This window comes from Tachypleus tridentatus, chromosome 2 (assembly GCF_004210375.1).
Source record: "Tachypleus tridentatus isolate NWPU-2018 chromosome 2, ASM421037v1, whole genome shotgun sequence".
NCBI lineage: Eukaryota > Metazoa > Arthropoda > Merostomata > Xiphosura > Limulidae > Tachypleus > Tachypleus tridentatus.
This window is the reverse complement of record NC_134826.1, coordinates 11,976,986-11,991,485: the sequence shown is the minus strand read 5'-3', so window position 1 is coordinate 11,991,485 and position 14,500 is coordinate 11,976,986. Positions and strand designations below refer to the sequence as shown.

At 37.2% G+C, this 14,500-nt stretch overlaps 1 protein-coding gene across 1 annotated transcript in view; it reads left to right on the top strand.

Annotated features, from left to right (window-relative positions):
- Positions 1–14,500, top strand: part of LOC143236794 (uncharacterized) — a 55,548-nt gene that overhangs the window by 19,043 nt on the left and 22,005 nt on the right. Inside the window, exon 6 of the mRNA XM_076475359.1 lies at positions 1,163–1,357. Coding sequence (XP_076331474.1) covers positions 1,163–1,357 — 195 coding nt within the window. The remainder of the gene's footprint in view (positions 1–1,162; positions 1,358–14,500) is intronic.

The following is a 14,500-nucleotide window of genomic DNA, read 5'->3' as shown; positions in this document are numbered from 1 at the left end:
ACTGTGTTTCTGGTGATAACCATCAGTGAGATTGTGTTTCTTGTGACAATCATCAGTGAGACTTTGTTTCTAGTGATAACAATCGGTGAGACTGTGTTTCTAGTGACAATCATCAGTGAGACTGTGTTTCTACTGACAACCATCAGTGAGACTGTGTTTCTAATCTAAACCATCAGTGAGACTGTGTTTCTAGTGACAATCATCAGTGAGACTGTGTTTCTAGTAATAACAATCATTAGTAAGACTGTGTTTCTTGTGACAACAATCAGTGAGACTGTGTTTCTAGTGATAACAATCAGTGAGACTGTGTTTCTAGTGACAATCATCAGTGAGACTGTGTTTCTAGTGACAATCATCAGTGAGACTGTGTTTCTAGTGAGAACCATCAGTGAGACGGTGTTTCTACGGACAACCATCACTGAGACTGTGCTTCTAGTGATAACCATCTGTGAGACTGTGTTTCTAGAGATAACAACCAGTGAGACTGTGTTTCTAGTGATAACCATCAGTGAAACTGTGTTTCTAGTGACAACCATCAGTGAGACTGTGTTTCTAGTGACAATCATCAGTGAGACTGTGTTTCTAGTGACAATCATCAATGAGACTGTGTTTCTAGTGATAAGAATCAGTGAGACTGTGTTTCTATTGATAAGAATCAGTGAGACTGTGTTTCTAGTGATAAGAATCAGTGAGACTGTGTTTCTAATGACAACCATCACTGAGATTGTGTTTCTAGTGATATTCATCAGTGAGACTGTGTTTCTAGTGATATTCATCAGTGAGACTGTGTTTCTAGTGATAACCATCAGTGAGACTATGTTTCTAGTGATAACGATCACTGAGACTGTGCTTCTAGTGAGAACCATCAGTGAGACGGTGTTTTTGTGATAACCATAAGTGAGACTGTGTTTCCAGTTATCAATTTTCACATTCTTATTTGCAATTCTTTTCTTATTTTTTCACAAGAAAATCTGAACAGATCAGTGAATATTAATAAACAGCAAAGTGTTAATTATTAATACATATGTGGCAAAACATGTGAGATAATTGTATATTTGTCCACGGATAAGTTAAGAGCAAAAAACAATTATACATATCACTGTAACAAATCGTGATTATTAACTTTTCATTTATGTAACCTATTTTTAACTTTAATCTGTAGAAAAGACCAACAGTTCCAAAAAAGAATTTTCCAACAAAAAAATCGACATTGTCAATGCAAAGCCGAACACAAGAAACAAAGCTACTGGTTTGAGTTTCCGTGGACGAACGAACCTTCAAACTCAGAAACCTGTAACATGGAAGAAAATGAAAAGAATGAATCGTTTATCAACATTCTTTAATAACATCCTTCGTGGTATGCATAATAACAAAGTTCACCCTATTCGATATAAAGAAAATATCGCAACTGAAACGACTTCAGAGACAGACAATGAATCTTGGATGAAGTTCGAAACAAAAGTTGATGGCGAGAGTTTGAATAAAGAAATATTGATTGAAGAAACTGATATATCAATATCTCCAAGAAAAATAAAAACTGACTCGTTTTTCAAGGTATTTTAGTAGCGTTACATTTAAACAACAAACAAATAGTAAACTGACTGGAGACAAAATAAAGCTAAGAAAACCACAGAGCAAAACTGTTTTGTCCATCTCCAACATTTAATACAAAACTACAGCTAAACTGAATCACCATCAGTGAGACTGTGTTTCTATTGACAACCATTAGTGAGACTGTGTTTCTAGTGATAACCATCAGTGAGATTGTGTTTCTTGTGACAATCATCAGTGAGACTTTGTTTCTAGTGATAACAATCGGTGAGAAGGTGTTTCTAGTGACAATCATCAGTGAGACTGTGTTTCTAGTGACAATCATCAGTGAGACTGTGTTTCTAGTGACAATTATCAGTGAGACTGTGTTTCTAATCAAAACCATCAGTGAGACTGTGTTTTTAGTGATAACAATCAGTGAGACTGTGTTTCTTGTGACAATCATCAGTGAGACTTTGTTTCTAGTGATAACAATCAGTAAGACTGAGTTTCTAGTGACAATCATCAGTGAGCTGTGTTTCTAATGACAACCATCAGTGAGACTGTGTTTCTAGTGATAACAATCAGAGAGACTGTGTTTGTAGTGACAACAATCAGTGAGACTGTGTTTCTAGTGATAACAATCAGTGAGACTGTGTTTCTAGTGACAATCATCAGTGAGACTGTGTTTCTAGTGACAATCATCAGTGAGACTGTGTTTTTAGTGATAACAATCAGTGAGACTGTGTTTCTAGTGACAATCATCAGTGAGACTGTGTTTCTAGTGATAACAATCAGTGAGACTGTGTTTCTAGTGAAAATCATCAGTGAGACTGTGTTTCTAGTGATAACAATCAGTGAGACTGTGTTTCTAGAGATAACCATCAGTTAGACTGTTTTTCTAATGACAACAATCAATGAGACTTTGTTTCCAGTGACAGCAATGAGTGAGACTGTGTTTCTAGTGATAACAACCAGTAAAACTGTGTTTCTAGTGATAACCATCAGTGAAACTGTATTTCTAGTGATAACCATCAGTGAGACTGTGTTTCTAGTGACAATTCAGTGAGACTGTGTTTCTAGTGACAATCATCAGTGAGACTGTGTTTCTAGTGAGAACCATCAGTGAGACGGTGTTTCTAGTGACAACCATCAGTGAGACTGTGTTTCTAGTGATAACCATCAGTGAGACTGTGTTTCTAGTGATAATCATCAGTGAGACTGTGTTTCTAGTGATAACCATCAGTGAGACTGTGTTTCTAGTGACAATCATCAGTGAGACTGTGTTTCTAGTGACAATCATCAGTGAGACTGTGTTTCTAGTGACAATCATCAGTGAGACGGTGTTTCTAGTGACAATCATCAGTGAGACTGTGTTTCTAGTGACAATCATCGGTGAGACTGTGTTTCTACTGACAACCATCAGTGAGACTGTGTTTCTAATGAAAACCATCAGTGAGACTGTGTTTCTAATCAAAACCATCAGTGAGACTGTGTTTCTAGTAATAACAATCATTAGTAAGACTGTGTTTCTTGTGACAACAATCAGTGAGACTGTGTTTCTAGTGATAACAATCAGTGAGACTGTGTTTCTAGTGACAATCATCAGTGAGACTGTGTTTCTAGTGACAATCATCAGTGAGACTGTGTTTCTAGTGAGAACCATCAGTGAGACGGTGTTTCTACGGACAACCATCACTGAGACTGTGCTTCTAGTGATAACCATCTGTGAGACTGTGTTTCTAGAGATAACAACCAGTGAGACTGTGTTTCTAGTGATAACCATCAGTGAAACTGTGTTTCTAGTGATAACCATCAGTGAGACTGTGTTTCTAGTGACAATCATCAGTGAGACTGTGTTTCTAGTGACAATCATCAATGAGACTGTGTTTCTAGTGATAAGAATCAGTGAGACTGTGTTTCTATTGATAAGAATCAGTGAGACTGTGTTTCTAGTGATAAGAATCAGTGAGACTGTGTTTCTAATGACAACCATCACTGAGATTGTGTTTCTAGTGATATTCATCAGTGAGACTGTGTTTCTAGTGATATTCATCAGTGAGACTGTGTTTCTAGTGATAACCATCAGTGAGACTATGTTTCTAGTGATAACGATCACTGAGACTGTGCTTCTAGTGAGAACCATCAGTGAGACGGTGTTTTTGTGATAACCATAAGTGAGACTGTGTTTCCAGTTATCAATTTTCACATTCTTATTTGCAATTCTTTTCTTATTTTTTCACAAGAAAATCTGAACAGATCAGTGAATATTAATAAACAGCAAAGTGTTAATTATTAATACATATGTGGCATAACATGTGAGATAATTGTATATTTGTCCACGGATAAGTTAAGAGCAAAAAACAATTATACATATCACTGTAACAAATCGTGATTATTAGCTTTTCATTTATGTAACCTATTTTTACCTTTAATCAGTAGAAAAGACCAACAGTTACAAAAAAGAATTTTCCAACAAAAAAATCGACATTGTCAATGCAAAGCCGAACACAAGAAACAAAGCTACTGGTTTGTGTTTCCGTGGACGAACGAACCTTCAAACTCAGAAACCTGTAACATGGAAGAAAATGAAAAGAATGAATCGTTTATCAACATTCTTTAATAACATACTTCGTGGTATGCATAATAAAAAGTTCACCCTATTCGATATAAAGAAAATATCGCAACTGAAACGACTTCAGAGACAGACAATGAATCTTGGATGAAGTTCGAAACAAAAGTTGATGGCGAGAGTTTGAATAAAGAAATATTGATTGAAGAAACTGATATATCAATATCTCCAAGAAAAATAAAAACTGACTCGTTTTTCAAGGTATTTTAGTAGCGTTACATTTAAACAACAAACGAATAGTAAACTGACTGGAGACAAAATAAAGCTAAGAAAACCACAGAGCAAAACTGTTTTGTCCATCTCCAACATTTAATACAAAACTACAGCTAAACTGAATCACCATCAGTGAGACTCTGTTTCTATTGACAACCATTAGTGAGACTGTGTTTCTAGTGATAACAATCAGTGAGACTGTGTTTCTAGTGATAACAATCAGTGAGACTGTGTTTCTAGTGATAACCATCAGTGAGACTGTGTTTCTAGTGACAATCATCAGTGAGACTGTGTTTCTAGTGATAACAATCAGTGAGACTGTGTTTCTAGTGACAATCATCAGTGAGACTGTGTTTCTAGTGACAATCATCAGTGAGACTGTGTTTCTAGTGACAATTATCAGTGAGACTGTGTTTCTAATCAAAACCATCAGTGAGACTGTGTTTTTAGTGATAACAATCAGAGAGACTGTGTTTCTAGTCATAACAATCAGTGAGACTGTGTTTCTAGTGATAACCATCAGTGAGACTGTGTTTCTAGTGATAACCATCAGTGAGACTGTGTTTCTAGTGACAATCATCAGTGAGACTGTGTTTTTAGTGATAACAATCAGTGAGACTGTGTTTCTTGTGACAATCATCAGTGAGACTTTGTTTCTAGTGATAACAATCAGTAAGACTGTGTTTCTAGTGAAAATCATCAGTGAGCTGTGTTTCTAGTGATAACAATCAGTGAGACTGTGTTTCTAGAGATAACCATCAGTTAGACTGTTTTTCTAATGACAACAATCAATGAGACTGTGTTTCCAGTGACAGCAATGAGTGAGACTGTGTTTCTAGTGATAACAACCAGTAAAACTGTGTTTCTAGTGATAACCATCAGTGAAACTGTATTTCTAGTGATAACCATCAGTGAGACTGTGTTTCTAGTGACAATCATCAGTGAGACTGTGTTTCTAGTGACAATCATCAGTGAGACTGTGTTTCTAGTGAGAACCATCAGTGAGACGGTGTTTCTACGGACAACCATCACTGAGACTGTGCTTCTAGTGATAACCATCAGTGAGACTGTGTTTCTAGTGATATTCATCAGTGAGACTGTGTTTCTAGTGATAACCATCAGTGAGACTGTGTTTCTAGTGACAATCATCAGTGAGACTGTGTTTCTAGTGACAATCATCAGTGAGACTGTGTTTCTAGTGACAATCATCAGTGAGACTGTGTTTCTAGTGACAACCATCAGTGAGACTGTGTTTCTAGTGACAATCATCAGTGAGACTGTGTTTCTAGTGAAAACCATCAGTGAGACGGTGTTTCTAGTGACAACCATCACTGAGACTGTGTTTCTAGTGACAACCATCAGTGAGACTGTGTTTCTAGTAATAACAATCAGTGAAACTGTGTTTCTAGTGATAACCATCAGTGAGACTGTGTTTCTAGTGATAACCAACAGTGAGACTGTGTTTCTAGTGACAATCATCAGTGAGACTGTGTTTCTAGTGATAACAATCAGTGAGACTGTGTTTCTAGTGATAACCATCAGTGAGACTGTGTTTCTTGTGACAATCATCAGTGAGACTGTGTTTCTAGTGATAACAATCGGTGAGACTGTGTTTCTAGTGACAATCATCAGTGAGACTGTGTTTCTACTGACAACCATCAGTGAGACTGTGTTTCTAATCAAAACCATCAGTGAGACTGTGTTTCTAGTGACAATCATCAGTGAGACTGTGTTTCTAGTAATAACAATCATTAGTAAGACTGTGTTTCTTCTGACAACAATCAGTGAGACTGTGTTTCTAGTGACAATCATCAGTGAGACTGTGTTTCTAGTGACAATCATCAGTGAGACTGTGTTTCTAGTGAGAACCATCAGTGAGACTGTGTTTCTAGTGACAACCATCAGTGAGACTGTGCTTCTAGTGATAACCATCAGTGAGACTGTGTTTCTAGAGATAACAACCAGTGAGACTGTGTTTCTAGTGATAACCATCAGTGAAACTGTGTTTCTAGTGATAACCATCAGTGAGACTGTGTTTCTACTGACAATCATCAGTGAGACTGTGTTTCTAGTGACAATCATCAATGAGACTGTGTTTCTAGAGACAATCATCAATGAGACTGTGTTTCTAGTGATAAGAATCAGTGAGACTGTGTTTCTATTGATAAGAATCAGTGAGACTGTGTTTCTAGTAATAACAATCATTAGTAAGACTGTGTTTCTTGTGACAACAATCAGTGAGATTGTGTTTCTAGTGATAACAATCAGTGAGACTGTGTTTCTAGTGACAATCATCAGTGAGACTGTGTTTCTAGTGACAATCATCAGTGAGACTGTGTTTCTAGTGAGAACCATCAGTGAGACGGTGTTTCTAGTGACAACCATCACTGAGACTGTGTTTCTAGTGATAACCATCTGTGAGACTGTGTTTCTAGAGATAACAACCAGTGAGACTGTGTTTCTAGTGATAACCATCAGTGAAACTGTGTTTCTAGTGATAACCATCAGTGAGACTGTGTTTCTAGTGACAATCATCAGTGAGACTGTGTTTCTAGTGACAATCATCAATGAGACTGTGTTTCTAGTGATAAGAATCAGTGAGACTGTGTTTCTATTGATAAGAATCAGTGAGACTGTGTTTCTAGTGATAAGAATCAGTGAGACTGTGTTTCTAATGACAACCATCACTGAGATTGTGTTTCTAGTGATATTCATCAGTGAGACTGTGTTTCTAGTGATATTCATCAGTGAGACTGTGTTTCTAGTGATAACCATCAGTGAGACTATGTTTCTAGTGATAACGATCACTGAGACTGTGCTTCTAGTGAGAACCATCAGTGAGACGGTGTTTTTGTGATAACCATAAGTGAGACTGTGTTTCCAGTTATCAATTTTCACATTCTTATTTGCAATTCTTTTCTTATTTTTTCACAAGAAAATCTGAACAGATCAGTGAATATTAATAAACAGCAAAGTGTTAATTATTAATACATATGTGGCATAACATGTGAGATAATTGTATATTTGTCCACGGATAAGTTAAGAGCAAAAAACAATTATACATATCACTGTAACAAATCGTGATTATTAGCTTTTCATTTATGTAACCTATTTTTACCTTTAATCAGTAGAAAAGACCAACAGTTAGAAAAAAGAATTTTCCAACAAAAAAATCGACATTGTCAATGCAAAGCCGAACACAAGAAACAAAGCTACTGGTTTGAGTTTCCGTGGACGAACGAACCTTCAAACTCAGAAACCTGTAACATGGAAGAAAATGAAAAGAATGAATCGTTTATCAACATTCTTTAATAACATCCTTCGTGGTATGCATAATAACAAAGTTCACCCTATTCGATCTAAACAAAATATCGCAACTGAAACGACTTCAGAGACAGACAATGAATCTTGGATGAAGTTCGAAACAAAAGTTGATGGCGAGAGTTTGAATAAAGAAATAATGATTGAAGAAACTGATATATCAATATCTCCAAGAAAAATAAAAACTGACTCGTTTTTCAAGGTATTTTAGTAGCGTTACATTTAAACAACAAACGAATAGTAAACTGACTGGAGACAAAATAAAGCTAAGAAAACCACAGAGCAAAACTGTTTTGTCCATCTCCAACATTTAATACAAAACTACAGCTAAACTGAATCACCATCAGTGAGACTCTGTTTCTATTGACAACCATTAGTGAGACTGTGTTTCAAGTGATAACAATCAGTGAGACTGTGTTTCTAGTGATAACAATCAGTGAGACTGTGTTTCTAGTGATAACCATCAGTGAGATTGTGTTTCTTGTGACAATCATCAGTGAGACTTTGTTTCTAGTGATAACAATCGGTGAGACTGTGTTTCTAGTGACAATCATCAGTGAGACTGTGTTTCTAATCAAAACCATCAGTGAGACTATGTTTCTAGTGACAATCATCAGTGAGACTGTGTTTCTAGTAATAAAAATCAGTGAGACTGTGTTTCTAGTGATAACAATCAGTGAGACTGTTTCTGGAGATAACCATCAGTTAGACTGTTTTTCTAATCACAACAATCAAAGAGACTGTGTTTCCAGTGACAGCAATCAGTGAGACTGTGTTTCTAGTGATAAAATCAGTGAGACTGTGTTTCTAGTGATAAACATCAGTGAGACTGTGTTTCTAGTGACAACAATCAGTGAGACTGTGTTTCTAGTGATAACCAATCAGTGAGACTGTGTTTCTAGTGACAATCATCAGTGAGACTGTGTTTCTAGTGACAACCATGAGTCAGACTGTGTTTCTAGTGATAACAATCAGTGAGACTGTGTTTCTAGTTATAACAATCAGAGAGACTGTGTTTCTAGTGATAACAATCAGTGAGACTGTGTTTCTAGTGATAACAATTAGTGAGACTGTGTTTCTAGTGATAACCATCAGTGAGACTGTGTTTCTAGTGATAACAATCAGTGAGACTGTGTTTCTAGTGACAATCATCAGTGAGACTGTGTTTTTAGTGATAACAATCAGTGAGACTGTGTTTCTTGTGACAATCATCAGTGAGACTTTGTTTCTAGTGATAAAAATCAGTGAGACTGTGTTTCTAGTGACAATCATCAGTGAGCTGTGTTTCTAATGACAACCATCAGTGAGACTGTGTTTCTAGTGATAACAATCAGAGAAACTGTGTTTCTAGTGATAACAATCAGTGAGACTGTGTTTCTAGTGAGAACCATCAGTGAGACGGTGTTTCTACGAACAACCATCACTGAGACTGTACTTCTAGTGATAATCATCAGTGAGACTGTGTTTCTAGTGATATTCATCAGTGAGACTGTGTTTCTAGTGATAACCATCAGTGAGACCGTGTTTCTTGTGACAATCATCAGTGAAACTGTGTTTCTAGTGACAATCATCAGTGAGACTGGGTTTCTAGTGACAATCATCAGTGAGACTGTGTTTCTAGTGACAATCATCAGTGAGACTGTGTTTCTAGTGACAACCATCAGTTACACTATGTTTCTAGTGACAATCATCAGTGAGACTGTGTTTGTAGTGAAAACCATCAGTGAGACGGTGTTTCTAGTGACAACCATCACTGAGACTGTGTTTCTAGTGACAACCATCAGTGAGACTGTGTTTCTAGTAATAACAATCAGTGAAACTGTGTTTCCAGTGATAACCATCAGTGAGACTGTGTTTCTAGTGATAACCAACAGTGAAACTGTGTTTCTAGTGACAATCATCAGTGAGACGGTGTTTCTACGAACAACCATCACTGAGACTGTACTTCTAGTGATAATCATCAATGAGACTGTGTTTCTAGTGACAATCATTAGTGAGACTGTGTATCTTGTGACAACAATCAGTGAGACTGTGTTTGTAATGACAACCATCAGTGAGACTGGGTTTCTGGTGGCAATCATCAGTGAGACTGTGTTTCTAGTGATAACAATCAGTGAGACTGTGTTTCTAGTGAGAACCATCAGTGAGACGGTGTTTCTACGAACAACCATCACTGAGACTGTACTTCTAGTGATAACCATCAGTGAGACTGTGTTTCTAGTGATATTCATCAGTGAGACTGTGTTTCTAGTGATAACCATCAGTGAGACCGTGTTTCTTGTGACAATCATCAGTGAGACTGTGTTTCTAGTGACAATCATCAGTGAGACTGTGTTTCTAGTGACAATCATCAGTGAGACTGTGTTTCTAGTGACAATCATCAGTGAGACTGTGTTTCTAGTGACAACCATCGGTTACACTATGTTTCTAGTGACAATCATCAATGAGACTGTGTTTGTAGTGAAAATCATCAGTGAGACGGTGTTTCTAGTGACAACCATCACTGAGACTGTGTTTCTAGTGACAACCATCAGTGAGACTGTGTTTCTAGTAATAACAATCAGTGAAACTGTGTTTCTAGTGATAACCATCAGTGAGACTGTGTTTCTAGTGATAACCAACAGTGAAACTGTGTTTCTAGTGACAATCATCAGTGAGACTGTGTTTCTAGTTATAACAATCAGTGAGACTGTGTTTCTAGTGATAACAATCAGTGAGACTGTGTTTCTAGTTATAACAATCAGTGAGACTGTGTTTCTAGTGACAATCATCAGTGAGACTGTGTTTCTAGTGACAACCATGAGTCAGACTGTGTTTCTAGTGATAACAATCAGTGAGACTGTGTTTCTAGTTATAACAATCAGAGAGACTGTGTTTCTAGTGATAACAATCAGTGAGACTGTGTTTCTAGTGATAACAATTAGTGAGACTGTGTTTCTAGTGATAACCATCAGTGAGACTGTGTTTCTAGTGATAACTATCAGTGAGACTGTGTTTCTAGTGATAACTATCAGACTGTGTTTCTAGTAACAATCATCAGTGAGACTGTGTTTTGAGTGATAACAATCAGTGAGGCTGTGTTTCTTGTGACAATCATCAGTTATACTTTGTTTCTAGTGATAACAATCAATAAGACTGTGTTTCTAGTGAAAATCATCAGTGAGCTGTGTTTCTAGTGATAACAATCAGTGAGACTGTGTTTCTAGTGATAACAATCAGTGAGACTGTGTTTCTAGTGACAATCATCAGTGAGACTGTGTTTCTAGTGACAATCATCAGTGAGACTGTATTTCTAGTGGCAATCATCAGTGAGACTGTGTTTCTAATGACAACCATCAGTGAGACTGTGTTTCTAGTGACAATCATCAGTGAGACTGTGTTTCTAGTGAGAACCATCAGTGAGACGGTGTTTCTATGGACAACCATCAGTTACACTGTGTTTCTTGTCACAATCATCAGTGAGACTGTGTTTCTAGTGATAACAATCAGAGAGACTGTGTTTCTAGTGATATCAATCAGTGAGTCTGTGTTTCTAGTGATAACAATCAGTGAGACTGTGTTTCTAGTGATAACAATCAGTGAGACTGTGTTTCTAGTGATTACCATCAGTGAGACTGTGTTTCTAGTGACAATCATCAGTGAGACTTTGTTTCTAGTGATAACAATCAGTAAGACTGTGTTTCTAGTGATAATCATCAGTGAGCTGTCTTTCTAATGACAACCATCATGAGACTGTGTTTTTAGTGATAACAATCAGTGAGACTGTGTTTCTAGAGATATCCATCAGTTAGACTGTTTTTTTAATGACAACAATCAATGAGACTGTGTTTCCAGTGACAGCAATGAGTGAGACTGTGTTTCTAGTGATAACAACCAGTAAAACTGTGTTTCTAGGTATAACCATCAGTGAAACTGTGTTTCTAGTGACAATCATCAGTGAGACTGTGTTTCTAGTGACAATCATCAGTGAAACTGTGTTTCTTATGAGAACCATCAGTGAGACTGTGTTTCTGGTGACAGTCATCAGTGAGACAGTGTTTCTAGTGACAATTATCAGTGAGACTGTGTTTCCAGTGATAATCATCAGTGAGACTGTGTTTCTAGTGAAAACCATCAGTGAGACTGTGTTTCTAGTGACAATCATCAGTGAGACTGTGTTTCTAATGACAACCATCAGTTACACTGTGTTTCTAGTGACAATCATCAGTGAGACTGTGTTTCTAGTGAAAACCATGAGTGAGACTGTGTTTCTAGTAATAACAATCAGTGAGACTGTATTTCTAGTGATAACAATCAGTGAGACTGTGTTTCTTCTGATATTCATCAGTGACACTGTGTTTCTAGTGACAATCATCAGTGAGACTGTGTTTCTAGTGATAACCAACAGTGAGACTGTGTTTCTAGTGATAACAATCAGTGAGACTGTGTTTCTCGTGACAATCATCAGTGAAACTGTGTTTCTAATGACAATTATCAGTGAGACTGTGTTTCTAGTGACAATCATCAGTGAGACTGTGTTTCTAGTGACAACCATCAGTTACACTATGTTTCTAGTGACAATCATCAGTGAGACTGTGTTTGTAGTGAAAACCATCAGTGAGACGGTGTTTCTAGTGACAACCATCACTGAGACTGTGTTTCTAGTGACAACCATCAGTGAGACTGTGTTTCTAGTAATAACAATCAGTGAAACTGTGTTTCTAGTGATAACCATCAGTGAGACTGTGTTTCTAGTGATAACCAACAGTGAGACTGTGTTTCTAGTGACAATCATCAGTGAGACTGTGTTTCTAGTTATAACAATCAGTGAGACTGTGTTTCTAGTGATAACAATCAGTGAGACTGTGTTTCTAGTGATAACAATCAGTGAGACTGTGTTTCTAGTGATAACAATCAGAGAGACTGTGTTTCTAGTGATAACAATCAGTGAGACTGTGTTTCTAGTGATAACAATCAGTGAGACTGTGTTTCTAGTGATAACAATCAGTGAGACTGTGTTTCTAGTGATAACCATCAGTGAGACTGTGTTTCTAGTGACAATCATCAGTGAGACTGTGTTTCTAGTGATAACAATCAGTGAGACTGTGTTTCTAGTGACAATCATCAGTGAGACTGTGTTTCTAATGACAACCATCAGTGAGACTGTGTTTCTAGAGATAACCATCAGTGAGACTGTGTTTCTAATGACAACAATCAGTGAGACTGTGTTTCTAGTGACAACAATCAGTGAGACTGTGTTTCTAGTGATAACAATCAGTGAAACTGTGTTTCTAGTGATAACCATCAGTGAGACTGTGTTTCTAGTGACAATCATCAGTGAGACTGTGTTTCTAGTGACAATCATCAGTGAGACTGTGTTTCTGGTGACAATCATCAGTGAGACTGTGTTTCTAGTGACAATTATCAGTGAGACTGTGTTTCTAGTGATAATCATCAGTGAGACTGTGTTTCTAGTGAAAACCATCAGTGAGACTGTGTTTCTAGTGACAATCATCAGTGAGACTGTGTTTCTAGTGACAACCATCAGTGAGACTGTGTTTCTAGTGACAATCATCAGTGAGACTGTGTTTCTAGTGAAAACCATCAGTGAGACGGTGTTTCTAGTGACAACCATCACTGAGACTGTGTTTCTAGTGACAACCATCAGTGAGACTGTGTTTCTAGTAATAACAATCAGTGAGACTGTATTTCTAGTGATAACAATCAGTGAGACTGTGTTTCTTCTGATATTCATCAGTGACACTGTGTTTCTAGTGACAATCATCAGTGAGACTGTGTTTCTAGTGATAACCAACAGTGAGACTGTGTTTCTAGTGATAACAATCAGTGAGACTGTGTTTCTCGTGACAATCATCAGTGAAACTGTGTTTCTAATGACAATCATCAGTGAGACTGTGTTTCTAGTGACAATCATCAGTGAGACTGTGTTTCTAGTGACAACCATCAGTTACACTGTGTTTCTAGTGACAATCATCAGTGAGACTGTGTTTGTAGTGAAAACCATCAGTGAGACGGTGTTTCTAGTGACAACCATCACTGAGACTGTGTTTCTAGTGACAACCATCAGTGAGACTGTGTTTCTAGTAATAACAATCAGTGAAACTGTGTTTCTAGTGATAACCATCAGTGAGACTGTGTTTCTAGTGATAACCAACAGTGAGACTGTGTTTCTAGTGACAATCATCAGTGAGACTGTGTTTCTAGTTATAACAATCAGTGAGACTGTGTTTCTAGTGATAACAATCAGTGAGACTGTGTTTCTAGTGATAACAATCAGTGAGACTGTGTTTCTAGTGATAACAATCAGTGAGACTGTGTTTCTAGTGATAACAATCAGTGAGACTGTGTTTCTAGTGATAACAATCAGTGAGACTGTGTTTCTAGTGATAACCATCAGTGAGACTGTGTTTCTAGTAACAATCATCAGTGAGACTTTGTTTCTAGTGATAACAATCAGTAAGACTGTGTTTCTAGTGATAATCATAAGTGAGCTGTCTTTCTAATGACAACCATCATGAGACTGTGTTTCTAGAGATAACCATCAGTTAGACTGTTTTTCTAATGACAACAATCAATGAGACTGTGTTTCTAGTGACAACAATCAGTGAGACTGTATTTCTAGTGATAACAATCAGTGAGACTGTGTTTCTAGTGATAACCATCAGTGAGACTGTGTTTCTAGTGACAATCATCAGTGAGACTGTGTTTCTAGTGACAATCATCAGTGAGACTGTGTTTCTAGTGAGAACCATCAGTGAGACTGTGTTTCTAGTGACAATCATCAGTGAGACTGTGTTTCTAGTG